At 38.4% G+C, this 27,346-nt stretch overlaps 1 protein-coding gene across 3 annotated transcripts; it reads right to left on the bottom strand.

Annotated features, from left to right (window-relative positions):
* Window positions 1-180: 180 nt before the first annotated feature.
* MTRF1 (mitochondrial translation release factor 1) lies at window positions 181-27,346 on the bottom strand. 3 transcript variants are annotated; one of them, XM_020977033.2, is made up of 10 exons: window positions 27,268-27,346; window positions 23,632-24,048; window positions 21,605-21,696; window positions 19,900-19,981; window positions 17,230-17,337; window positions 15,839-16,011; window positions 9,558-9,675; window positions 4,272-4,408; window positions 2,798-2,896; window positions 181-346 (listed from the first exon to the last, which is right to left on the bottom strand). In XM_020977033.2, exons 2-10 carry the CDS (start codon window positions 24,038-24,040, stop codon window positions 233-235), a joined length of 1,332 nt encoding a protein of 443 aa, XP_020832692.1. In that variant the 5' UTR covers window positions 24,041-24,048; window positions 27,268-27,346; the 3' UTR covers window positions 181-232. The 3 variants fall into 3 exon arrangements, with proteins under 3 accessions (XP_020832692.1, XP_078003755.1, XP_078003756.1); XM_078147629.1 differs by lacking the exon at window positions 17,230-17,337; XM_078147630.1 differs by lacking the exons at window positions 23,632-24,048; window positions 27,268-27,346 and adding an exon at window positions 22,998-23,157.

Below are 27,346 nucleotides of genomic sequence, written 5' to 3'. Positions count from 1 at the left end.
TGTGACCCTGGGCAAGTCACTGAACTCAGTTTGCCTCAGTTTCCTTATCAGTAAAATGAGCTGGAAAAGGAAATAGCAAAGCACTCCAGTATCTTTGCCAAGAAAACCTCAAATGGGGTCATGAAGAGAAGGACATGACTGGAAAAAACAAAACAAAACAACTGAACTGAACAAAGCAACCCAAGTTTTAATCTTTTATTTGTTTTTTCAAACATCGTCCATTTTACTTCCTTTATTCAGAAGATTTAACGTGATTATTCAAAATTTCAATAAGGGCTTCTTCATTTGCTGACGCTAGCAATCTTTCAATCAGCATATCCAGAGGTCTTCCACCACATAAAAACTCCTGACAAAAGAAATATTAATTATTCTGAGTTATTTAAGAAGAGCTGGTAAACAGAAAAAGATAAAAGACAAAGGAAAGAGTCAAGTGACATATTTAGTTCTTTTTTTACCTCTGTTGTCACATAAAATCAAGAAGAAATCATGAATAAATTTGACTACAACTTTGTAAAATTACAGAAAGAACACTAGCTCAAAAGTGCTTTTAAAAAAACCAATCTGAATTCTAAGTAGTTCTTAAAAATTATAAATTGGCAGTCTAGTTTATCAGTCACTTTTCCTTGATGTTGGTTAGTCTATTAAGATTCCAGAGCCTTCAGCAAGCGGATAAAATAAAATGTAACTTGCAAAGCTGAGGATCAGCTGCTTCGGGTTCAAAGGTGGGACACAGCAGACATAGGGCTCAGAACACTTGGGTTCTTTCTGCTCCCAATTACCTGTGTAACTTTGGACAAGTAATTTAACTTCTCTGGATCTCAGATTTCTTATCTAGAAAATGAAGGATGTGCTCTAAGCAGTGATCCAGCTTTTTAACATTCTATGATTCTGCCTCTGAATAAACTTAAACTTTTATACTCCTACCAAAAATGTTGTTTCTATCTCAGATTTCTCAGGATTCACTTCCATTCTACCTCTGTTCTAAAGAGGTTGTTTGCAATCCCCCCTCAACCACACACCCACTTTTATCCCTACCCATTTAAACTTTTTCCAGTATACATTACAACTAGTATTCTAAGAGACCATTGTCTATCATCTAAATTCAGATACATAAACATATACTAATAAAACCTTATGATTTGTGATACTCTTTACATTATCTCATTTGATCCTCCCAACAATCCTATGAATGCACAAATCTGTTGCACATAATAGCACTTAATTTTTTATAAACTGAATTTGCAGAATAACAGTCAACTTGGATTTACATGGTTTGTTTCAATCAGAAGATTTCAAAATCACTTTGTAAACCTTCTCTGACTGCAACTGCTGAATTTAAGAATGGATTGGAAGACAGAGGCCAAGTCTCTGATTTCAAGAGCATTTACTATTCAATGAATGACCTTAAACAAGTCATAGGTTTGTTGCAAAGAATTTTCTGTGTCCTCACTGGCTAATGCCCAAATAAACCATCATGGGATGCACTTTATTTATTCACTGAAGAGTATGACCCATACCATCAGCAGTAGATGGACATGTGCCACATTTCCACTGATCGATCTCTCTCTCTCTCTCTCTCTCTCTCTCTCTCTCTCTCTCTCTCTCTCTCTCTTTCTCTCTCTCTCTCTCTCTCACACACACACACACACACTCATTCACACATGTCATCTTCAGAGTAGGGACTCTGAAATATATATGCATATATATGTGTATAATATGTACATATTATATGTATATATGTAAATGTGCACACACACATGCATATGTACACACATACATATCTCCTGAGCAGAGAGAGTCACAAAAAAGAATATATGTTTCTTACAAATCATTTTTGGTAAGAGCAGGTACAACAGAATAATGAAAAAGGTACTTATGAAAACAAAAAAAGGATGGTTACATTGTCACAAGGAAAGAATATATATCCTTGTTAGCCTATCCATCCCCCCCTTTTAAGAGTCACTTTACTGTCTACTCAGCAGACAAAGAAAACTATCTGTGCATAATAATTTTTGAGTATCTGTGATGCTTTCTAGAGGATATCTCTTTAGCCTTTAGTTCTAACTATATTGTCATAACCTTTTGAGACCTGTACTGCTCAGCATTAGTACAGTATCTGAGTAAAGATTCATACACTGTTACATTCTCATATTGGACAGTAAAGAAGTAAAACAAAGATGACCTGGCTATATACTGACATACAAAGTCAACAAACAAGTTTTTTAAACAAAAGCACTGATACTTTAAAATGAGGCACCTAGCCAGGTATGGTGGTGCACACCTATAATTCCTGCCGCTGCTTCTGGAGGCTGTCTGGTGAATCACTTGAGGTCAGGTGTCCAGAACTAGTAATATAGTGACCCACAGTGAACAGAGGACCACCAAGCTGCCTAAGGAGGGGTGAACTGGTCCAGGTCAGAAAAATGGGGCAGGTTAAAACTTCCTAACTAATCAGCATTGAGGAGGCCTGGAAGTGGCCACTGCACTTCTAACCTGGGTGAGATGGGAAACCCAGTCTCAGACCAAAAAAAAAAAAAGGCATCTATATAAGTTTTGACTGAGGCTCCTGACATCTCCAAAGAAAGGCTTGTAAATACTAATGGTAGGACTGTTCTTGGGCTAATGAAAGCATTTACAAATTTTGGGGGACTGACAAATACTAGCACATTGACTCCAGATCATTTGTTAACATTTAAAATATTTTCTAACATTGTTAACATTTAGAATACAGCCACATGAAATTATTTGTTTCTTAATTGGAAATGAAGAGTAGGCAAAGCAAATTCAGAAGAAATACCTTAATATCTCTAGCTTCATAAGAGATTCTATGGTCAGTGACTCTGTCCTGGGTGAAATTATATGTCCGAATTCTTTCTGACTGGGCTCTTGTTCCCACCTGTGTAACAACAAGCAGTAATCAATGTCTTAATTATATTTTTTATAGCATTTTCACCTACATATACTGCAACTTGGCTAGTTCTTGTTATTGATTTTAAATTTCAAAGAGCTTAAATTACTCTCAAAGAGGTACATTAAAACCCAAAAATCTTAAATCTTGAATGGACCTTAGAAATCATCAATTCAACCTATTAATTTTATACATGAGGAAACTGAGGCTTGGTAAGAGTAAATCATTTACCAAGGTCATACATACATATCAAGGTTGTGGCAGAATTGGCCTTTTCCCCCCTACATAACAAAAACAGGGAATGGATGTCAACCTCTTTTTTTTTTCAATTAAAATTATTTTTTTCAGAAACTTCCATTTAAATACTTCAAGGAATCTATGATTTCATCAGCAGAGGCACCCCCCTCTACTAATCATCAACCCCTCTACATCTCTGTCATCTTTAGGAGTCATTGTGCCAGAAAAAAAATTCATCCTCTGGTGGTTAAAAACCATCATACAGAGGGAAAAATCAGTTTGACAATGTAGCCAGCTGACTTCTGCTACTGTGAGAAGAGTATCAGGTTGAAGATCTGCCTAATAATGAAACTAACCAGCAGAAATACAGGTAGAATTCTAGGCAGCCCAGGGTAACCCAGGCCAGAGAGAGGCAACACCATCTAGATGAAAACCAGTGTTCAGCAAAGAAGCACATTGTATCCCCTTTGGATGAAAGAAGAGCTTTCACTCCTAGGCAAAACAGATGGGTTTGTTGTCATTCAGTCATTTCAGTCACGTCCAACTCTTCATGACCTCACTTGAGGTTTTCTTGGCAAAAATACCGGAATGGTTTGCATTTCCTTCTCCAGCTCATTTTACAGATGGGAAAATTGAGGCAAAGAGGGTTAAGTGACTTGCCTGGGGTCACCAACTACTAAGTCTGAGGCCTGAACTCAGGTCCTCTTGACTTCAGGTCTGATGTTCTATCCACTGCACCATCTAGCTGACCAAATAGAAATGCTAGCTGTTATTATGTATGATTTATATATAATACAATATACCATACATAACATAGTATTTATGTAATATAATAATCATTATTATCCTATTTAGCCTATTTATAAAGACAAGTTTGCCTTTATCATGATTATATTTATCAGCCTTTGTTATTATATTATTATTATTATATTATTGGTATATAATACATGATATTTATGTAATATATAATAATTATTATTATTATCCATTTAGCCTATTTACAAATGGACAATTTTCTGTTAACAGAGCATGACATTAACATTTAATATGGGAAAGCTTACATTTGATAAACACTTAAATGTTTAATTTTTATGCACTAGGAAGAAGTACATTATCTATATCTTACCTGCAGTTTTCGAACACTCTGTGTTTTACTTTGTTCTCTCCCAAGAGCCTGCTGGTAGAGTTTAGCTCTTAACACACGCAAAGCTGTAGCTTTATTTTGGATTTGTGATCGTTCTTGCTGGCATTCAACTACTAGTCCTGAAAAAATCAGAGATCCCGGAAGTGTACAATAGTCACATGAACTCATATTAAGTGTACTGCATTATTTGTTACAATATTTTGGTAGGTGCTGGACTAGAACATTTTGGAGTGGAAAGTATAATTCAAGTTAAAGAACCTGATTTCCAATCCTGGCTCCATTACAATCTACCTGAGCAACTCTGGGGCAAATCAGGTCACCTTTGTGGGCACAGAGTTCCTCATCTATAAAATAAAGTACTTAGACTAGATGATCTCTGAGACACCTTGCAGCTCTAAATCCGATGACCTTTAGGGTCCTTTCCAACTCCTAGGAACTTCCAAAGCCATAAATGCTTTCTACAGAATGTCTCACATCCAGCTGTACTGTAAAGACCTCTAGTGACAGGAGCCTGCTACCTGTTCGGAGAGCCCCATACCACCTTCAGGTAACTCCTATTATTAGAAAGTGTTTTTTTCTACAGAACTGAAATATGTCCTTTGCCAGCTTCTACCCATTCTGCTTAGTTTTGTTTTCTGGGGCCAATGGGAAAAATATCTAAGATTCTAAAAAATAAAAAAGAAGAAAAGGAAAAAAAAGGCCTTTGGCTAGAATCAACATGCACATAAAAATCACTCAGAGGCCCAGTGGAAACAGAGAAAGAGACAAGTGTAAGTAATGTCATAGAACCCCCATGCAGGAACAGGGAAGACACTTATATCCACATTTTCACACTCCATGTTCCAGTTGTCGGATGCTTCCGTAAGTTGACCGAGCATCAGGGACCTTCTTATATTTTATGGTCTCTCCTACCAGAGCAAGAAAAACCGAGCAAAGAATTGAAAGCAAAGTAGATGCCCATCAAACAGGGAATGGCTAAATGAACTGAGGTACATGACTATATGGGAATAATTACCATACTGTAAGAAATGACGATTGTGATGATGATAGAGATCTCTATAGACTAATGCAGAGTGAAGTACGAAGAGCCAAGGTAACATTATACATGACGACTACAACAATGCACGTGGAAAGAGCCACTACCACAAAACCATCAAAATGAATGTTGTAAAATTACAAAGAACAAGCATGGCCCCAAAGGAGACACTTGAGAAAATGCCTCCCCCACTTCCCTGCAGTGCTGGGAGGTCCACAGCTGTGGAACACTGCCTCTATCTTCAGATGTTTTTAACATATTGATTTCATTTGAGACATTTTCTCTGATCTCCATGACCATTCAAACCTCACCAAAACAGCAATTATGTACCAAAGATTTTATTTGTTGATTTTCCCCCCCCCTTCTTTCTCTCTCTCTCTCTTTTTTTTGGGGAGGCAAGTGGGGTTAAATGACTTGCCCAGGGTCACACAGCTAGTAAGTGTCAAGTGTCTGGTTTCAGACTGGATTTGAACTCAGGTCCTTTTGACTCCAGGGCCAGTGCTCTATCCACTACGCCACCTAGCTGTACGGTGTTATACAGGATGGTTCTCTGGGAGAGGGATGGATACAGGGGACAATTATTTAGTGTAAAAACAAAAAGATTAATAAAAATTTACTTATCAAAGAACAGCACTCTTTTTAAAAGTTAATATCCAAGCAGTTAAAGTGAAAAAAAAAGATTTGTAACTAAAGGACCAATGTAGGGGAAAATAAGGAAAAAAAAGTAGGAAAAGAATCTCTATCACAAAAAGTTCTGAACTGTGTATCTCAAGCTAATCTATGTCCTAAACAGTACAGACATTTTGGACAGTGTGTATTTGAATGGGTTTTTACCCAACCCAGATCCCAGTGCCCGACCCCAAATGTCATCTTTTCCCCTCTCGTCTTCAAGCTGTGGCATGTTTCACTTTGCACCTACTTCCTCCTACTCCCTTTTTATCTTTTGCTGGCGCTGACCTGGCAGTAATCTTTTTGCTGAAGGTTCCTCTGGACATAGGACATTCCATTTTTTGCATGATTTAGTTTCCTTTTTCTAAGCATATTGATAATTTGTTGCTTGTGGCTAGAACTATTCTTACTGGGGAACTAAGGCTTCCCCCTTATCGTTCTGAACTAGCACCCAGATCAGAGGTCCTTAGCCTGGAATCCATTAGTCCTCCCAGTGGATACGTTTCAAGGAAGTCCATTAAGGTGGATAGGAAAAAATGACATCTTTATTTTCACTAAAGTCCAGCTGAAATTTAGTATTTCCTTCAATTACAAATTTAAAAACAAACATTATTCTGAGAAGAGGGCCGTAAGTTTTACCAAGCTTCCAAAGGGGTCCATTACACACAAAAAAAGCTAAAAACTCCTGCCCTAGATTCTACTTACCATGTGGTCATAGGGTTGGATTACAGGCATAGACCTGCCTGCCACAGGCATGTAGTTAATTGAAATTCTTCTGCATTTTGCATGCTCCCTTTAACTTTTTTTTTTGGAAATTCAAGAATTATGAGCTTTCCTTGATTCATCCTCTGAGGTCCATTTCTTGTTACTTGACCCTTGCTGGTTCTTGCCTGTGAATCACCTAAAGCTCCAGTGACATCTATTCCTATTTACTCAGGTGCAAACTGACCCAACTGACTAGCTCAGTTATTTCCAAAGAGGAGAATCCCGGAAGTCACCTAAATATACTCTTATAATCCAGAATTCTATAGGACACACATTGAAATGAAATAAAGATCACCTCCAGGACAGAAAGTTCATCCCAAGTACTATAGCCAGGAGCAGATAACTTTGGAAAGAAAACAATTAGGTGAGAGCTATGGAAATTTGAAGATTTATGGTCAGTAAGGGATCTAAAAAAAAGGAGATTTGGTGAAAAATAACTTTGTTAGCTTTTCTTATGCAATATCCAGGAAAGTGGTGCCAATAGTTTAGTTAGCAATAAGAAAAGAAAATCTTATTATAATAAACGGGTGAGAATAATAGAGAATTTTTAAAGAACAAATGGACTTTCTTCAAATTTTGCATTCTAATGGTAAAAAATGAAAGGAACTTAGAAATTAATATTTTATTGCTTAAGCCTAAACAGACATTTTGGCCTGTCTCTATATTATACATTGGAAAAAAAGAGTCAGGTGGGTAGAGAGTTGTCAGTTACTAGAGATCCAATAGTACCTGAACATGGAAGGAATGGGGGATCACAGGATCAGGGCTGGAAGGGACCTCAGTCAAGTCCAAACCTCTCATTTTACAGATGAATAAACTGAGGAAGACCAGAGAAGAAAAATGACCTACCCATTGTCAAAAAGGTGGTTATAGCTGAGTAGGGATTTGAACCCAGGTCTTTTAACTACAAATACAGGGCTCTGTTCCACAAAGCTGGAGCTCTAATGTTTTATTCCTAGGAGGGAGGGATTATAGTAGACACTCCTCCTTACTCCAGGACCTTAAAAGTGCATAAGAAAGTGCTTTTCTACTTCAAGTAAGAAATGACAAACATTTCAGTACTTCCAGTATAGATATCTGGCCAAAGGCCTCAATATGCGGGCTAGCAGATATCGAGATATTGGCATAACTTACCTAAAGTGAAGATTTTTTTTTCTTTTTAGAGAAAGGAAAGAATAACTTTTAGGAACTAGAGTGGATAGATAGAGGTAGAGAATGAGTATTAGTTTCAATAAGACAATTAACTTTGATCTGGAAAAGTCTTTTAACCTTTGGGCCTCTACTTCCTCATCTATAAAATGAAGGTGGTAGACAAGAGAACTCCCAAATCTATATGTAATACCTACAATTTAAAGCACTTGCTATCATTAATATCCATTAGGACCAAATTGCTAGCAAAGCCTGGGCACTTCTAGAATTAGGAAACAAATCATGAAAGTTAGGAACAAGAGTTCAGGCAATCTTTCGGGTTTTGGTAAAAACCAGAGGTTTAAATGTAGGATCACAGCTAGGGATGGGTGGATCCATGAGGGCTTAAGTCTAGAAAGTAAGTGCAAAACCAAGACGTTGGTTCATCAGGGAACGGAAAGCTGGAATGTGAATGCTGTTAGCCAGATCTAAAAACAGTCCAAGATCAGGGGCATCCGTCCAAGCCAAAATAGAGCCTGAGGTTGGCTGAGGTTCAAGGGGCAGACAATTACTGGGAATTCAAACAGATACAATGTCTATGTCAGAGAAATCAGGCCGGAAGCGTCAAGAGGTCCAGCCATAGCTCCTAAGGGACTGGTATGCCAAGATCAAAGTCAGACTATGAATAAGATTATATTGACAGTGAATCACTAACATATAAGGACTATAGATACATAGGACTCCTTATATCTTTCTTGCCTAGGGCTGGTATTTGTACAGGCTTGAGACAGGCCTAAGTCCATGGTTAGGGGACAGATAAGATACCACTAGTCCTGGGGTTATAAACCTTGGCTCAGTTTAACTAATGGATTTTTGGATAGATTTAAGGGGGTCTGTGAACCTGATTGGGGAAAAAATTATACCTTTATTTTCACTAACTTTTGGTCTCCTTTGCAATCCTATATACCTTAGTGTATGCAATTAAAAAACATCATTCTGAGAAGGGACCCATTGGCTTCACCAGACTACTAAAGGTGTCTATGATACAAAAAGGTAAAGAACCCTGCACTAATCCTTAGTAAGGAGGCCTAGGATGGTTTCCAGGAAGTCTGAAGTCTAGGGACTGGGTCAGAGGATAGGTACAGTAGAGGCATTTGGAGCTAAGTCAAGCAGCCATGGCAAGAGATGCTCCAATAACTGCCAGCCTTTTTAGCTGCAACTTATGCGGCCAACCTTTTCATTCCTATGTAGACTGTTCAATCCTTCTAGATTTCAAGGGCCTTTGTTGGTCTCTGATCAGGCATCCATCCTGTCTGTATCCTCTGGTAAAAGGTACTCCTCCTGGATAGTGTCAGTACCATGCCTTAATCATAGTTGGTGGTTAATAAATATTTGTTAGGTGGCACTGTGGATAGAGCACCGGCCCTGGATTCAGGAGGACCTGAGTTCAAATCCAACCTCAGACACATAACACTCACTAGCTGTGTGACCCAGGGCAAGTCACTTAACCGCATTGCCTAACCAAACAAATAAATAAATAAAGGAATGAATGACTATTTGTGGAATTCAGTTAATAGGAGAGACCTTCAGGAAGCGTAAACACCTTGGAAGATCACTGGATTCTAACTGGGAAAAAAGTAAAACATCCAAAACAGCAAAGATATACTTACCTGTGGGAAGATGAACAATTCGGACCGCACTGTCTGTTGTATTAACATGCTGCCCTCCTGCTCCTTTGGCTCGAAATGTATCTATACGCAAATCCTTGGGTTCCACTTTAATATCTACCTAAGATCAAAGGCATTTGTAAGGGCTGCCCTTAGTGAAATTTCCTATTTAATAATAATAATAACAAATAATATAATAATAAACAATAAAAATAATAATATAGTTTTGTACAGAAACCTTTTCAATAAATTGTTTTGCAATAAAATAATTTGTTACCACTATCCAAAACTAATAAGAAAAAAATTCATAAAAAATTATTACCATAAACATTGTATTTCAACTGCTTGCTATTTAGTGGCCCTAATTTTGAATGTTATCAAGTTACAGGTAATCTAATATTTCATAAGCTTTTCCTTCTCTATCACTCACAGAGTTATAATGGAGAACGCTACATTATACTCCTAAACATCATAATTTTTTTGATTATTAATATTCTTCTAGTGATAGTATTAGTGTCTAAAGTGCATAGTAAGCAACTTAAGAACTGCTTGCTTCTCTCCTCCTTCCTTCCTTGCTGCCTTCCTCTCTTCTTCTCCTTCCTTTTTCCCTCCTCCCTCCTTTCCTTCCTTCCTAAGAATTGAAGCTAAGGACAATCCAAAAGGTAATATGGAGGTAAATGATGATCCTGAGCAGTTTGTAACACATGAATGAAAACACAGAAGAAGCAGTGTAAATAATGTGCTACAGTGGAAATAGTGCTGGATTTAGAGTCGGAAGACCTGGGTTCAAATCCTGGCTCTGCCACTTACTACCTTCATGCAAATTATTTCACCTCTCTGGGTCTCAAGTTTTTTGTTTTTTTTTAAATTTTATTTATTTATTTGTTTGTGAGGCAAATGGGTGAATGACTTGCCTGTGGTCACACAGCTATTAAATATGAAGTGTCTGAGGCCACATTTGAACTCAGGTCCTTCTGAATCCAGGGCCAGTGCTCTATCCACTGCGCCATCTGGCTGCCCCCTGGGTCTCTGTTATGTTATAAAATGAAAGTCATTTTATAGTTGGCTTCTAAGGTCTTCTTCAGCTCTACACCTGTGATTCTGTGATCCCAGGAAAAAAAGGTAGGCCCCTCATTCAACAAGAGCAAGGATAGCCAATGAAGTGTCAACAAGCTTAATTAGTATCCATAAGCTATCAAGAGAATAAGGTGGCCCCAGGACACGGGGGAGACTCCGTCGGTGGGCTTACAGGAGGAGATGTACGAAAATGGCACAGGAAGGACAGATAACTGCTTTGATGGATGAACAGATGGCAATCTGCTTTGATGCTACTCTTACGTTCAAAATTTTTACCTGCCTTTCCTTCCATACTTTCTACATATCTTTTCACAATCTGAATTTATCAACAAGTTCCCCGTTTATGTAAATCTGTCTTTTCAACCAGCTCCCCTTTTTCATCTGTAGAGAAATTATTTCTGCTTGTTTTTAGAATTTAATTTTTGATGGCTTTCCATTCCTTTTCAGCCAACTTCCCCTGCAAAATTTTATACCACTGTACCCCACCTAGCCTTTCTAGGGAGCCCTTTGGAATTGGCTCTGCTAACATCTTGGGAACATGAGACTATGCCTAGCCTCCCTCTCTTTTTTCAATCAATGAGGAAATGCTCATTCTTAATTCATGCTTAATTCAACAACAGGTTTCTTGTTGTTGGTCAGGATTAAGCCCAGTATAGCACTTTCCCACATCACTTCTTCCACCTTTTGAAGGATGAATTTATTATTAAGGCAAGTCACAAATTTATTAGTTCCTCTCTTTTTTGGCAGAGAGAACACCAGCAGATGCCTGTAGTCAAACTTCTCTGTCACTACAATATCGTGTCTCCAGTCCACGTTTATAATCTTTCCCAAGTTCCTTATCTCATTCCCTCCTTCTGTCAGACAGTCTATAGAACACCTCTGCGACAATAGTGTTTTTGTTGCTACCTCTGTTAATCTTCACCCAAATGCTTTCCATGTTTCTTCTAAGATGTCTTCTAAGAAGGAGATAGTCATAATATATCATGTTATCCCCATCTCTTGTAGCTATTCTATATCATTTGAATAAAGTATATATATGTATATACACATATATGTATGTATATATACATATATACATACATATATATGTACATATATACACACACATACATATAACTTTCAGAACCAAATTACAGTCATAAATTCCATCCAACCAAGTCTCAGTGATACTTATGAGGTCGAGTATCCTTCCTTCCATTAGACTGCCTAGGTCATTGTGTTTCTTACCTATAATCATACACTTCTATTTTTTTTAAAAGAGGCCATCCTTTGCCTCATTTTTATTAAGCCTTAATCACTGAAGGGGCACTGCTTCAGTCAAACAGAGATCTGTTAAAGACCTTAGCTTGAAAAGGCCAAGGTTCCCCACTGCATCCTTGGCCATCTCCAGTTGTCCTGATTGATATCTAGCCAAGGGACCCAGATGGCTCCAGAGGAGAAAGTGAGGCTGGTGACTTTGTACAGCCCTCCCTCACTTAAATGACATGGTATCACCTCCTTGATGTCATGGTCCTCTTCGAGAAAGAGGGACAAATAGCAATGTACACTTTCATACAGACAATTGTGAAAACCACAGAAGGGATAGAACCATTGTTCAGGGTGGATGGAATTATGATAATGGACCAGAGAGAAAAGGTAGAACTATACAAATTTTTTTTTACTTGCTTTCTATATAAAGGAAAATGTTCTTCAGACTAAAGACAGAGCAAAATTGGATAACAGGAATTTCATATTAAAGAGAGATGAGATTTATGGATATATAAAATCTTGACTTGCCTTATCGATAATTTCCTTCTTGAAAAGTTAGACAAAGTGATAAAAGGAATTGCTGCTATACCTGATTCTAACCATCATGGAGAAATGGGTTGCTAAGGAAGAAAAGAAGGGAACCTTAGAGATTCCTGATGTACCCTTTAAAACAGTGGGCAAACTCTGAGTGATTGCACTGATTAATCTTGATCTTGGAAAACAGATGATGAAACACACGTTGCTTAATGGAGAGGTGGGAGATTATGTGTATGGAATATTGTATACATTGTTACAAAGGAGTGTTTGATGAGTGGAGTAGAAAGACATATCTGGTAATAACTGTGATGTAAAAAGGGAGGAGGGAAAAGGGAACAAGTATTTATTAAGTGCCTAATATGTGCTAAACTCTTTATAAATATTGTCTCATTTGATCCTCACAACAACTCTGGGAAGTACATGCCATTATTATCCCTATTTTACAGTTGAGGAAACTGGGGCAGATAGAGGTTAAGTGACTTTGCCCAAGGTCACACAACTAGTAAGTGTCTGAATTTGAATATTTGAACTCAGGTCTTCCTGACTCCAGGCTTAGCATTGCATCCACTGTACCACCTAGTTACCTCTAAAAAAAAAAAAAACTTAACCAACATGACAAAACAGGAAAATGATAAATGTTGGAGAAGATGTGGGAAAATTGGAACACTAATGCATTGTTGGCGGAGTTGTGAAATGATCCAACCATTTTGAAGAGCAATTTGGAAGTAGGCCCAAAGGGCTATAAAAATATGCACACCCTTTGACCCAGCAATAGCACTTCTAGGGCTATATCCCAAGAGATCATACAAATGGGAAAAGGACCCACATGTGCAAAAATATTTATAGCAGCTCTTTTTGTGGTGGTAAATAATTGGAAATTGAGAGGATGCCCATCAATTGGGGAATGGCTGAACAAGTTGTGGTATATGAATGTAAAGGAATACTATTGTTAAGAAATGATGAACAGGCTGATTTCAGAAAAACCTGGAAAGACTTATATGGTCTGATGCTGAGTGAAATGAGCAGAACCAGGAGAATGTTGTACACAGTAACAGCCACATTGTGCGATGACTAATATTGATAGACAGCCCTTCTCAGCAATACAAGGATCTAAGACATCTCCAAAGGCCTCATGATGGAAAATGCTGTCCACATCCAAAGAAAGAACTATGGAGTTTGAATGCAGATACAAGCATACTATTTGCTATTTTTTTTCCTTCTGTTGTGTTTTGTTTCCTCTTTCTGGTGGTTCCTCCTATTGGTTCTAATTCTCACCTACAACATCACTAATGTGAAAATATGTTTAGCCTGTATCAGATTGCACACCATCTTGGGGAGGGAGAAAAATTTTAAATTCAAAAGCTTATGGAAGTGATTATTGATAATTCAAAATAAATTAATTAAAAATTCAAAAAAATAAAAAAATCAAAAATACTTTACAAAAACTTTTAAAAAACTAAATAATATGCCTAATCTAAAAGGATGAAATTTGCATCGATGCTTAAAATAACCCTGTAATTTCACAAATGTGGAATTCTCTTCACCTAGCAGATCACACCCTTTATAGCTTAACAGATAGTTTTATTAGTTGCTGTGGCCATATCTTCACCTGGTGACTCAGCTTTTGTGGGTGAACTTCAATGAATTTTGTTCAATTGATCCATTGCCGGACTTCTTTGTAGTCTTTCCATCTTCCAGGGCTTGTATAGACCCTGATATATAAAGGCTAGTATACAGCCTTTGACAGAGGGTCACCTCCGTACTACAATTAGGCATGTAAGCAGGACTTCAATGGAAGATAAATGTAAAGTCTCACCTGGGTTAAGAAAACCAATAGCACCAGTATACACTAGGGGAGGCATCACCAGAGCACATTTTGTATGAAAAGGGATTTTAGTGGACTGAAAGCCCAAAAGCAAACAAGAATATAATGTGGCAGCCAAATGGCTAACACAAGGTTAGGAAGCATTAATAGAAGTGTAGTATCCAGAGTAAATGAGGGTGATGCTCCTGTTCTAGTCTGACACATTTGCAGTATTGCATTAAGTTCTGAGAGCCATAATTTAGGAAATATATTGGTAAGCTAGAGCATTTCCAGAAAGGTGAGTGACCAGAAAAGTCAAGGAACTTTAAATTCTGCTATAACATGATCTTTTGAGAAACAGGGCATGTTTACCCTGGAGAAAAGAAGCTTTAGAGAAACATGACAACTGTCTTCAATTATCAGACAGGCTATTACATGGTAGAGGTACTAGATTTGGCTTGTTTGCCCCCAGAAGGTGGAACTAGAAATAGCAGGCAAAGTCACAGAAAAGCGGATTTAGTCTTGATAGAAATATAACCTTCTTCTTAGAACTGTCCAAATGTGCAATGGTCTGCCCCAGTGATACTGAGCTCCCTGTCATTGGGGGTTTTCAAGTAGTGACTCAGTGACCACTTGGGCTGGCATGTCATAGAGAGTTATCTAGTCAAAACTAGGTGCTTTTACAAATGTTACCTCATTTGATTCCCACAACAACCTTGGGGGATAGGGGCTATTATTGTCTTCCTCATTTTACAGTTAAGGAAACTGAAGCAAACAGGGTTAAGTGGCTTGCCTGGGGTCACACAGCTAGTGTGAGGCTGCATTTGAACTCAGGTCTTCCTGATTCTAGGCCCAACATTCTATCCATTGTACCACCTAGCTGCCTCTATACAAAAGAAACCACTTATATTAAATTACAGTTATGAAAAAATGTTTTTAAGTTTATATACCCAAGTTCCAGACCATATACTATTTTTTTTTTGGAGGCAATCAGGGTTAAGTGACTTACAGAGGGTCACACTGTTAGTAAGTGTCTGAGGCCGGATTTCAACTCATGTCTTCTTGATTCCAGGGCTGGTGCACTATGTAAGGTACCACATACTCTTAAGATCCAACAAACATTGGCCTCCTTGCTGTTCATCACACGTAACACTCCGTCTCCAATTCTGTCCCTATTCACTAGCTGTCCCTGTGCCTGGAAAGCTTTCCCTCCTTACCTGCCTCTTAGCTCTCCTGACTTCCTTCCATACTCTGGTCAAGTCCCACCTTTTTGTAAAGGGTTTTCCCCATCCCCTCTACTGCAATGCCTTCCCTCTGAGATCACCTCCCATTTACACTGACGAGATCTTATATGTATGTAGTTGTTTGCCTATTGTCTCCCCCACTAGAATGCTCCTGTTTTTGCCTTTCTTTGTACCCCAAGAACAGTGCCTCACATATAGCGAGCACTCCATAAATGCTTCTTGGCTCACTGACAATATCCTTCACACTGAGAAAAGCTAAACGCTCCCATTTTGGGTTGTGGGACACATTTTGAGATCACGGAAACAACTGATTCTCCCAGAAAAGGAACATCTTGTAGATAATGCCCATTTAGACTGCGTCTTAGTGAGGTTACCTCATCTGGCTGAGGAAGAACAATAACTGACATTGTTCCAGTGTGAATACGCTGCATCCTTGAGGAGAGGCCGACCTCAGGAATTCGCTGAACTCGGTGAATCCCACCTTCATACTTCAAATACTTATAGACACTGTCACCAGAAATTCGAGCTGCTGCATGGTGCAACCCACCTGAAATTCAGAGAAGAAATTCAGAGGTTATACATAAATTCAATTCCAATAGCACACTGATTTGAGGCCTAGATGGCTGTTATTTAAGTTCTAGTTTAGTATGTAGTAAACCCTTCAAAACTGGAGTTTTGTCCAAATTGAAGTGCTCTGTGGACTGGGGGCTTGCATGCAAGACGGATTCTCAGTAACATGATTTGATAATGTTGACTAATAGGTCTTAAAATTCTTAAATGAACTATGGTATAATCAACTCCTGATTATTTCTAGGTAGATCATCAATAGAAAATTTAACAGCATTTGGCTAGGGCTGACTTCATGTAGTACAAGAAGAATCCAAAAGTGCTTCCCCCTACTTTCAGTTCCAGCTCAATGTACCAAGTATTGATACAAACATAATAATAATAATAGGCATCTATATATAGTACCTTAAGGTTTACAAAACACATTATACATAAATATCATCTCATTTTATCTCCCAACAACCCTGGGAGGTAGGTGCTATCTATCTTCATTTTACAAATAAGGAAACTGAGGCAAACAGAGCATCACATAGTTAATAAATGTCTGAAACCAAATTTTAACCCAAGTCTTCTTGCTATCATTTCATATATACAATTCAGCACATAGCTTATATTATTTCTAGGATTATTCACCATGGTTTCACAGTTTAGTTTTGTTTTTCACAATTAAAACAAAGTATAGGGACAGAAATGGGAGTTGTGATTTTAGCTAGGTGGTATAGTGGACAGAACACTAGGCCTGGAGTCAGGAAGACCTGACTAGACTCAAGTCCAGCCTCAGAAAGTGTCAGACAAAGGACTTGAACCTAAGTTTTCTTGGCTCTGAGGTCAGCTCTCTTTTACTATGCCACAATGCCTGTCAATAGAACCTAACAAGCACTTAATCAATACTTTTTTATTTTAATTGACTTTTAAGTTTCAAGAGGGAAGGGACCAGACTGTATGTACATTCCTTATCTCCACAACCTCTGGCACAATGCCGAACACATGATGGACATTCAATTCATATTTATTCAATGTCTTTCCCATTCAAATTAGAAACTCTTTGAAGGCAAGAATCAAATTTTTTTCTTTGTTTTGTAAAGCCTCGTATGCAACCCCCCCCACTAGATCAAAAATTGTTCAAGTCATGGTAATGATAAAATCAGAGAGAGGATGGGCAGATTTCAAAGAAGGGCAGAATACTGAGTGTTCACACCGTAGTCAGCTGTGGTATAGTTGAGAATCTCAAAGTTCCAACCCTTGTAGCACGAATAGCTCTGGTACATTTCAAATATTTCTCCAGTAAACTGTTGGCAGATATCACCTTTAGAAAAAAAAAAGGATATTCAGTTGGCACAAGCTTTTCAGAAAAAAACAAAACAAAACAAAAACCTTTTTATATCTTCCTCCTCTGAAGTCCCAAGGGCCTCTGGCTTAACTGAAAGAACCCAATGTTTTGCTGATATGAGTACTAGGTCTACTTATGCTGACTGTAATCTCCATAGCTTTAATAGATGACCTTTGCCAGGTACCATGACTAAAAAAACTAATCATTTTGTGGCCAAACTGATAATGAGTTTCTCCAAGAGAGCTGGACTGGTCCTCGGCCACCAAGTCAAATCAAAAAGTATCTCTGAAGTACCTACTATATGCCAGAGGTAAAAACCTGGCATGTGATAGGTGCTGTATACATGGTAGCTATTATTATTATTATTATTACTGCTGTTATTTAGCTTTTGTACCTGTTAACTTTTCCCAGTGACTCAACAGGCAGAGATCAAAGAGGCAGCTCACAGGGGAAGGTTTTTGAAATGCAATTGGGACTTCCAGGAGCCACACAGGCAGAGTAAACAGTAAATAGCCATAGCTCTCCCATATTCACCTCCAAATAATCATAAAATAGAACACTGGAATAAATCCTGGAATAGTAGAGCCAGTGGAAAAACGGGATGGACCAGTCTTTTAGCGCTGGGACTTGGAGGATTGGCAAGAAATGCAATTTCAAGTTTTAGAAACTTTATGTGAGAAAAATGATAGAATCACAAACACTAAGGGGATCATGCTTTAGGAGGGAGCATGTCTCATTTTCTCAGGAAAGAGGTAGTGGACTATAGGTGTGGAATGGAGCACATGTCATCAAACATGGTCAATGTGTTTTTGCCTATTTGTTGCATGAAGATGGTTATTGGGAAGTGAAAGCAATGTTCCCAAAAATCATTAATATACAGGTTTTTTTCATTAAAAAATTTTTTTTTGCTTTTTTTTTTTTTTTTTGGTGAGGCAATTGGGATTAAGTGACTTGCCCAGGGTTACACAGCTAGTAAGTATCAAGTGTCTGAGGCCGCATTTGAACTCAGGTCCTCCTGACTCCAAGGCCAGAGCTCTATCTACTATGCCACCTAGCTGCCCCTTAAAGGTTTTTTTTTAAAAGAAAAGAAAAAAAAGGTAAACGATGGGGAAACATTGGAAAGGGGAGCCCTTAAGGTTCCTTTTGCTCCTATGAGAAGCAGTGTTAGGTGTGCTTAAGATAGGAGAACTGTGCATTTCCCCTCCCACTATCACTGGTGAAGCAAAGCAAGGCAGTAGGGTACAGGGAGGTGGATGGAAGGGAAGATTTAGCCTCTGTTGCATGTAGTCAACTGGAAAACTGCTGTTGCCCTCCTCCCCAGACCAACCTCTTTCCCCTTTTATTTCATCCTCTTCTTCCTTGGAAAAAAAATCCCATAAATTAGGTCACATTTTTAAGCCCATTCTTTTAAATAAGTATTCAGTTTAAATTTTAGTGCATATTAAATTTGGAGTACTTTTTAAAAAACACAAATAAACTTTTTTTTTTAAAGAAGAATTGGAGGGAAAGCTTAGTGTGCTAAAGAGTATAGGCTTGAAGAAAATTTTAGCCAGGGTTATCAGCACCATGTAAAGGGGCCAAGGTACCTTGGCTGGCTGACTGTTCAATGTCCCAAAGGGTCCCTTGGGACTGGCAGCATGGTCAACAACTACCTCGCTCTTTCTGCCCTCAGATGAAATTTGCATTCCCTTCTTAAACTCAAAAACAATGGCATTAACAGAAACATAGCCCATACAATTAGGATGAGATAACAAAAATTAGCTACAGTGTTCCCACATTTTCTGTTTATCCCTGACTGGATACAGAAAAATAGTTGTCTACATACACACACACACACACACACACACACACATATAATAATATATTATAATCATTAGATATATTATTCACAGGGACTTTCCCCTTAGATACTTTATTTAAGCACAGTTTTATATGTGTTATTTCAGCTTCTTACCTCCCCCAAAATGATGACGCAGTTTGGTATTTCCCTAGGGTACAACATCAGCTGGCCAATCATGCAGGCTCTGCCTAGATCCTTCAGACATTCTTCCCCTTCAGTCTTCTTCAAGTCAGCTATAGCAACTCTCTGGTTACAGCTGAACTCCAGTTCTTGAGCATATTCCAACAGAGCAGATGGCACTACCTTTCCTTGCTCCCCACATACCTTTCAGGCTGCCCCTTTATTATAAAAGTGGTCTGAAAATAAGGCACTAAAGCACTATATGGTATTATTTTTCTTGTTCCATCTTTCAAGATGCTCTTTGTGTTCGTTTTAACCTGATTTAAAATACATGAAAATGTTGGAATATAGGAAGAAACCATGTAGTGTAATTCATCAGTTTTTACAAGTCATATATTGCCTTGATTTGTATCCATCAGTTTTTTTTTAAACTTTCAAAACATGTATTTGGTTTTTTAAAAGTTTACCTTTCTTCAAAGAAGTATTTTAAAAGTCTGAGTGAAGGCAAATAAAAGAAAAATAAGATTGATACTTGGGAAAATACATGTGAATTTTCTCCATGAAATGATTTTACTGACCTCCAGTTGTTCTCCCAGACGTTACTTCTAAAATAACATCATTCTTGTCATCTTTCTCCTTTGGCACCAGAGCCTGGAAAAGCTAAAAGAGGGGGAAAACACATTCTAATTTTTATGTGCTATGAGTATATGTCCATTTTCCCTCATTCACTTTGAATAACACTTGTACCTAAGAGATGCAATACAAAAATCTCAAAGCACTTAATTAGTAAGGTAACTAAGGTTCATGATTTCTAAGTGCCAAATAGACTGTGATAAGGAAGATATTGGACATGAAATAAGTGGTCATTTCATATTAACAATTCACTGACAATGAATTAGAGAGATTGTATTTCCCTGCTTTCGTATTATCTTACTTTTCTAAAATGTTGACTATTGGCTCAAATGACAAAGTCTTCTATTCAGTTTCCCTCAGTTTGAGTTTATTATAATTATTTCCAAAACACTAGGTTCATTCATCCAAATGGAAAAAATAAAGCTTTGAAAACTCTTCCTTGGAGGAGATAAAGGCTTTTGTGATAGGACTGCTCATTTTCTCTTCCTCTGGGTGAGAGCAGGGTCACCATGCCCTGCCTTGACTTCTCCTCACAGTCACTCTGTTTCCAGAGTTTTCTTGGAAACCACCCTCAGAAAAAAAGGCTCAAATCGAAAATTTCTGAGGCACAACTAGAAATGGAGATTTCCTAATAAAAATATAACCCACTGAAGATGGGGAAAACATTTCACAGCTGCCCGAACACTTTTCAAATGAAACTAATGGGTGCTACCAAGACTGACTGAGATTTTCCCAGCTATCTCTTTTCTAAGATATAGAGTTCAAATTGTAAATTATATGGTCTATTAGTAAGAACACTGTATTGAAAGTCAGAAGCCTTGGCTCTGTCTTGATGTTGTAACCTCATTTTAAAATACATGGTAATAATAAACTAACTCTGCCACCTCTGCTTCATCTATCTCTCTACCCCATTTCCAGGATTTGTAGTTTGGTGGGAAATAAAAGCAGGGCACCAGAGCATGTTTTCTATTCTGGTTTCTTAGCCAAGCTAGCTTTTGAAAAAGAAGGGACTCATTATTGCATTATAAATTGGTAGATACAGGAGGGATCTTGGAGTTGATCTGGTCTAGTCTCTTTGATTTACAGTTGAAGAAGTGGTGGCCAAGAGAAAGGGGTGTGAATTAGCTGAGGTCACACAGCTAGTAAATGACTCAGCCAGGATTCAAGTCAAGTCAAGTCAAGTCAACTCCAAATCCACTGCTCTTTCCACTAGACCATACCAAAATCACCCCCACTGCCCCCATTTTTATTCTCCTCTTGTGTGAGCTGCCTGTGGAGTCTGAAAGACCTGAGTTGAAATTCTTCCTCAGAGATTAAGTAGTTTCGTGACCCTGGCCAAGTCACTTAACCTCTATCTGCCTCGTTTTCCCAAATGTAAAATGGTTTGAGTAAAAGCACCTACCTCTCAGGGCTGTTGTGAAGATAAAATGAGACACCTATAAAGCACTTTGCAAACCTGCCAATACTATATAAATACTACCAATTATTATTATTGTTTTTACTAACAACAACAATAATGATAATGGTAAATCATTCAATCTCTGTAAGACTTATAATGAAGTAGTATCTAGAAAGTAATGTGAACTCCAAAACTGAGAGCTCTCACTAAAAGCATTTATCTGTGCGATGTCTATGAAGACTAGAAATTACCTCTCTGTATAACTTGTTGATCTTTTGATCAATGGCTTCTCTTTCTTCTAAAGCAAGTTCAAGTAACTGTTTCTCCTCTTGTTTGTCCAAACCTAAAAAGCAACAGAAATGATGGTTACAACTTTTATTTTGCTTGCAGAAGCCATAAAAGGGCTAATTTCACCCATTAGAAAGTTTCTATTTCCGTGGTTGTAGAAAGGGATTCAACATTTATTAAGGGGCTCTTATGTGTTAGACCCCAAACTAGGTGCTAGAGACCAAAATTTACATTCCCTTCAGAGATCGAATTTTTTTTCCTTTTTTTCTTAAAGACCAGCCTTAACCCCAAATCACTCTGGCTTTCACTGATTGGCCAATAATAGGTCCCAGGTTAAGCCCTAGTAGGTCAATGGGCCCCGGTAGGCTCAGAATGAATGTAAATAGCAATTGTTTTTGTTTTTGCCAGAAACCCTGAGGGTCTGCCCCTCCCAGAACAGATTTTTTCTTTTTAAAGAGGCCATTCTTTGCCTCTTTTCACCTCCAAAGAGTCATGATCCTCTCTGAGATGAAGAATAACAACAATTAAGCCATAATTACTGAATCGGTGTTGCCTCAGTCAAACTGAGGTCAGTTAAAGATCTTAGCTTGAAAAGGCTAAGGTCCCCTACTGCATTCTGGGCCGTCTCCAGTCATCCTGATCAGGATCCAGATGGCTCTAGAGGAGAGAGTGAGGCTGGTGATTTTGCACAGCCCTCCCTCACTTAAATCCAGTTCACTGGAATGTCATGGCAGCACCTCCCTGATGTCAGAGTCTTCTTTGAGGACCAAGGACAAACAGCAACAGCAGGTGCTAGAGACACAAAGACCACAAGGAAAATAGTCCTGCCCCTCAACGGGCTTACATTCTACTAGAGACTTATCTTCGGGTCAGGATTTCTTTGGATTTGGATTTTTTGGATGGATTTCTTTGGCCACAGCCTTGGCTGGGCCAGGCACTATGCTAAGTGTTTTTACAATTATTATTTAATTTTGTCCTCACAACAGACCTGGAGGGGAGAGGGGAGGGGCTTGCTTGCTTCCTTCCTTCCTTCTATAATTCCCTACAAAACTTAATACAGTCTCGTGAACACAGTGGGCAGTCAGTGAATTCCGCTAACAGCTCCCATGTAAATGTTTAAATATTTATTACAATCAAGTAATTTTTCTCATGAGTATAGATTATGACAAAAACCAATCTAATGTATTTGATCACATCATGTAATAGGACCTAGATGTGCGATATCTTTGTTGTAGGGTACTCCTGAAAGACGGAACTTCTTCTGCCTATGCAGGTTAGCATCTTCTCTGCAAAACTTAGCCTTAGAAGGACATCAAGGGGGGAAGGTTCGGTTTAAATCCCATGCTGGACACTTACTTATTGTGTGATCCTGGGCAAGTCTTTGAGCTCTCTGGGCCTTGGGTTCCATAGTTGTAACACGAGGAAGCTGGACTTGACTTCTAAGGTCTCTTCTGGCTCTAAATCTGTGACCTTACGGTCATTGTTCCAATCTTGGCTCTGCCTTTTCCTATCCGGATCTTGGGCAAGTTACTAATCCTCTCTAGGTCTGTTTCCTCATCTGTAAAATAGAGGTTGGACCTGGAAAGCCCCTACCATTTCTCAATCTAGGAGCCTATCAACCTCACTTCTAATTCTAGTTCGGCTACTAGCTCACTGTGAAACCTTGGCAAGCAGTTTCACCTTCTGGGGCTCTAGCCTCCTTATCTATATGTAACATAAAGAGTTTGGACTAGAGCAGTGGGGTCAAACTCAAACAGAAACCTGAGGCACACTGACTTAAAAAACCACAAATTAACATTATCCATGTTGTGTTGTATTTTTACTTATTTTGTTCAATGTTTCCCAATTACCTATTAATCTGGTTTGGGCCACATGAGTGGGGCCAAACTCATCTTTGGCTAGATGAGTTCTAAGGTCCTTTCTAGCTCTAACATTCTATGAAACATATAATATAATATATATATATATACACACATACATATTACTTACTTTTTACACATTGATTCTAATTCTTCAATTGCTCTTTCAGACGCTTGAATTTCTTTATGAATGGCAGTAAACTGAGCCAACTCAGCATGTCTTCTGCTCATAGTCCTTCGATCACCTTCACTCACGCAGACATGATGCAACAATTCATCAAGCCTCTGATATTCTCCACTCAGGTCCTTTACATATTTCTGTAGTGCTTTATGTTTCCACAGTATCCTGGTGTCTTGCTGACAATATCTCCTTGACCAATTTCTATGTAATGGAGAATATATGTGGTTCCAGTTTGGCCTAAAAACACACTGCTTTGGGTTAAGTCTGTTCCTTTTGGATAGATAAGGAAGAAGGTGGTAGAAGCGACATTGCTGGTAATAATTAACTGAAAGCATCCAAATACTCAGGTAACGACTCATCTCAGCATCTGAAATAATGTAAACACAATTGTTGAAACAAAACCCACTGCTTCTATTACATTAGCAAGAGAGTTATAAAGCTAGATAGCCTTCAAAAATCCTTTCTAGTTTCCTCACCCATTGAAAGTCTTAATGTCTGCCGACCCGTTAAATAACCCCTCCACACTTGAAGTAGTAAAATGGTGGTAATCAACTGATTTTAAGTAATATTATTTTCTCTCTGCCCATTTTTGCTAATCAACCTAGGCAAGTGTTTAGGGCTTCTGATAGAAGAAGAAGAAGGAGGAGAAAAAGAAGAAGACTAATGTTTTGGTGTGAGAGGTTGAGAGGTTGTGACCCCTCAAAGACTGAAGTACATGGGTCATCTGGAATGAATTCACAGACTCAAGCATTCTTCAAGCCAAGGTGGCAAAGTTTATTGTTATGTTTTTCAGCAGGATTCTTAAAGGATCCTGCAACCTTAGAGAGGTACAGTTAAAGTTTACATAAGATAAAATATAATAAAACATGTGCCAAATATGCTAACTAGGGGATTCAGAGTGGGATTAGGGAGTGATTAAGGAGTAGTCAGTTCTTAAAAGAACATGTACTTTGTGGATCTACTGCGCAGTTCATTAGGAAAAGCCCACAAGGGAGGCCACATGGAGATGTGGTTTTAGGCCTGCTAGGTCACTAAGTCAACCAGAGTTCAGGGTAATTGAGAGTTGTCCAGTCTGCCACCAATCAATGTCTTGTTTGACAAGATAGATGTAGGGAGTATACATATGTCTTAAGTCTAGAATACAGTTAATGAGGCACCCAGGATGTAGATAATAAGGTAGGGCGGCAGGATAGTATAGTAGTGGGTAAGAATGTCTTTATGACCCAGTGCAAAGGCAGTTTAAACTAATAAATCCTTCAGGTGCTGTTTGGAACTGCACCAGGGAAAGAGATAAGGGTCTTGCTGGGGCCCACTCACGAATAATTGCTAGGCACCGGGTCCTTGGGCTGGGAAGAAACTGTCAAGGACAGTGTTTCTGAGGCTAGGGAGAAATTGGGGTCCAAGTATAAGCACCCAAACACAAGCACCGAAGCACCCCGTCACTAAGAAGAAGAAAAAGGAGGAGAAGAATAGAAACCATTTATATAGGGCTGTGAGGTTTACATATAGCACTTTCTCTACAGCGACCTTTACTAACAAACATGAGCAGAAAAGGTTAGAAACAGACATTCTAAAATCATTGTTAAATTCTTAAGCCTGGATCTTATTGTACTGGTGAACATGTGGAAAGTATTTGACACACAGCATAATATATAAAACAATTATCCAAACCTGGTCACAGAATTTTAGAGCTATAAGAAACCTTTGAGATCAACTGATATAATGCAAGTTCAGAGCTCTTTCCCCCCTATTGTAATTCTGCTTCTTTAATTTCTCCCATTCTGTCACCCATTCCATAATAAGAGTTGTCTTGTTCCTTAGCTCTGATGCTGAGAGTAGTCCTGGTAGCAGATCTGTTAAGAATAGGGGGTGAAACTATTTGTTAAAAAGGAAGTTAGAGGACTTTTTGTGTAGAGCAACTGTCATTTGTTAACATAATAGGTTAACTAGTATATAGCATATAGTGGTTTCATAGGACAATAAAAGGAATAAAATTTGATAGAAATGGGTAATATAAGAAAAATATATCATGTCTGGAACCCAGAAGCTCATATGTTGATGGAGTTAATAGACATAATCAGATTGATTTGAATCACAGGAAAAATTTAGTTCAGAAATACCAAGTTAACCAGAAATCTACTATGGAGGGCTCTGTGATTAACAGTATATTAGCTCTTATTTATATAATATTTTATATTTCATATATATAATTTATGTAATGATATAAATGTAAAATATATAGATTATAACTTTACACAATATTTTATATATTATGTAGCAATCAGCATAATAATTTTTAATCAACTGATTGATTAAACAAGACATTTGACTGCCACAATAACTCTGTACAGTAGGTAGAACTATTATCGTTCCCAGTTTTAAAGATGAAGAAACTGAGTGTAAGAAAAGCTTAAGGTACCAAGACTCAAATCCAGGTTGTCTGATTCCAAGCCCAGAACTCTATTCATAATACCATTATCTCTCGTTGAATTTCACTTAGAAGGAGCCTATAACCAATGATGGAAAAGAGGTAGTAGGAAACTCAAAGTTAAAACCACTCAAAAGCCATAGCTGATGTTTCTGTGTTGCTTTACACAGGGCCTCAAGCATATTTGAATAACACTGTCCCAACAACTCTTAGACAACTGTTGCACCAGAGAAAAAAGGAGGGAATCATACATTTAAAAACTATTATTTCAGATCTTCAGAAGAGGTTGTAGGCCTAAAGACTACTCAAAGTCATGAACCTCACTGATGAGAAACATAAGCTACAGTGATTACTCTAGAGCAGGGGTCCTTAACTTTTTTTGTATGCTACGGATTTCTTTGGCAGTCTGATGAAGTCTATGGACCTCTTCTCAGAATGCTGTTTTTATATGCATAAAATATGCAGGATTTACAAAAAAAACCAATGATATTGAAAAACATTTTTTTTTTAAATTCACAGACCCCCCCCAGGTTAAGAACCTCTGACTGGGAATAGCAACTCTGCCCAGCCCCACAGAGATAAGAAGACTGCTTGGGCATTGACAGACCTCAGATTGAGCATCACTTCTGACATGCTAAGCATAAACTCTTCATGTATGCAGGAGGAGGAAAGCTTCATTCCGCAAAAGGCTTATGCATGATCTAGCCGTCCTTAGGCATAAGAGGCATACAGCTCCCCCAAGGAGGGGAAATCACTCAATATTTCAGGCCCACACATCATGTAACTTTCCTTCTGGAGCCTCTGCAAAGCTTTCTGGGTCCTTCACATGAACAAGGGAAATTAAAAAGCCGGGTAGCTCAGTAACGTGGCAAATATCCCGGTTTTTTTAAGTGACAGCTGACCTCACCACCCTCCTCAATAGCTCTTACATTCCAGACCCAGACATGCCTCTCTAAGGGTCACTTTCATTTCTAGGGAGTCCTCTCACAGACTGTCTTGCATCTCTTCTTTCAAGACTTCATCTCCACCCATTTCTGGGCTACTGGGTCATTTGGGCAGTTCGTTCCCCAAGGAGAAGCAGAGGGAAAGGACAAAGTCCCAAAGGAATATAAATAACAAGGACAGAAGAAGAAACACAACTAATATCCGAGACTGTACCTTTATCTGAGTGCAGCCATTGAAAAGGAAGGGGGAGTGGGGAGGTAGACTACATCTCCCAGAATTCCTGCTGCTAAAC

This window comes from Phascolarctos cinereus, unplaced genomic scaffold (assembly GCF_003287225.1).
Source record: "Phascolarctos cinereus isolate Bilbo 61053 unplaced genomic scaffold, phaCin_HiC Scaffold_7;HRSCAF=346, whole genome shotgun sequence".
Lineage (NCBI taxonomy): Eukaryota > Metazoa > Chordata > Mammalia > Diprotodontia > Phascolarctidae > Phascolarctos > Phascolarctos cinereus.
Note: the sequence above shows the minus strand (reverse complement) of the source record. Positions and strands in the feature narration are given on the sequence as shown.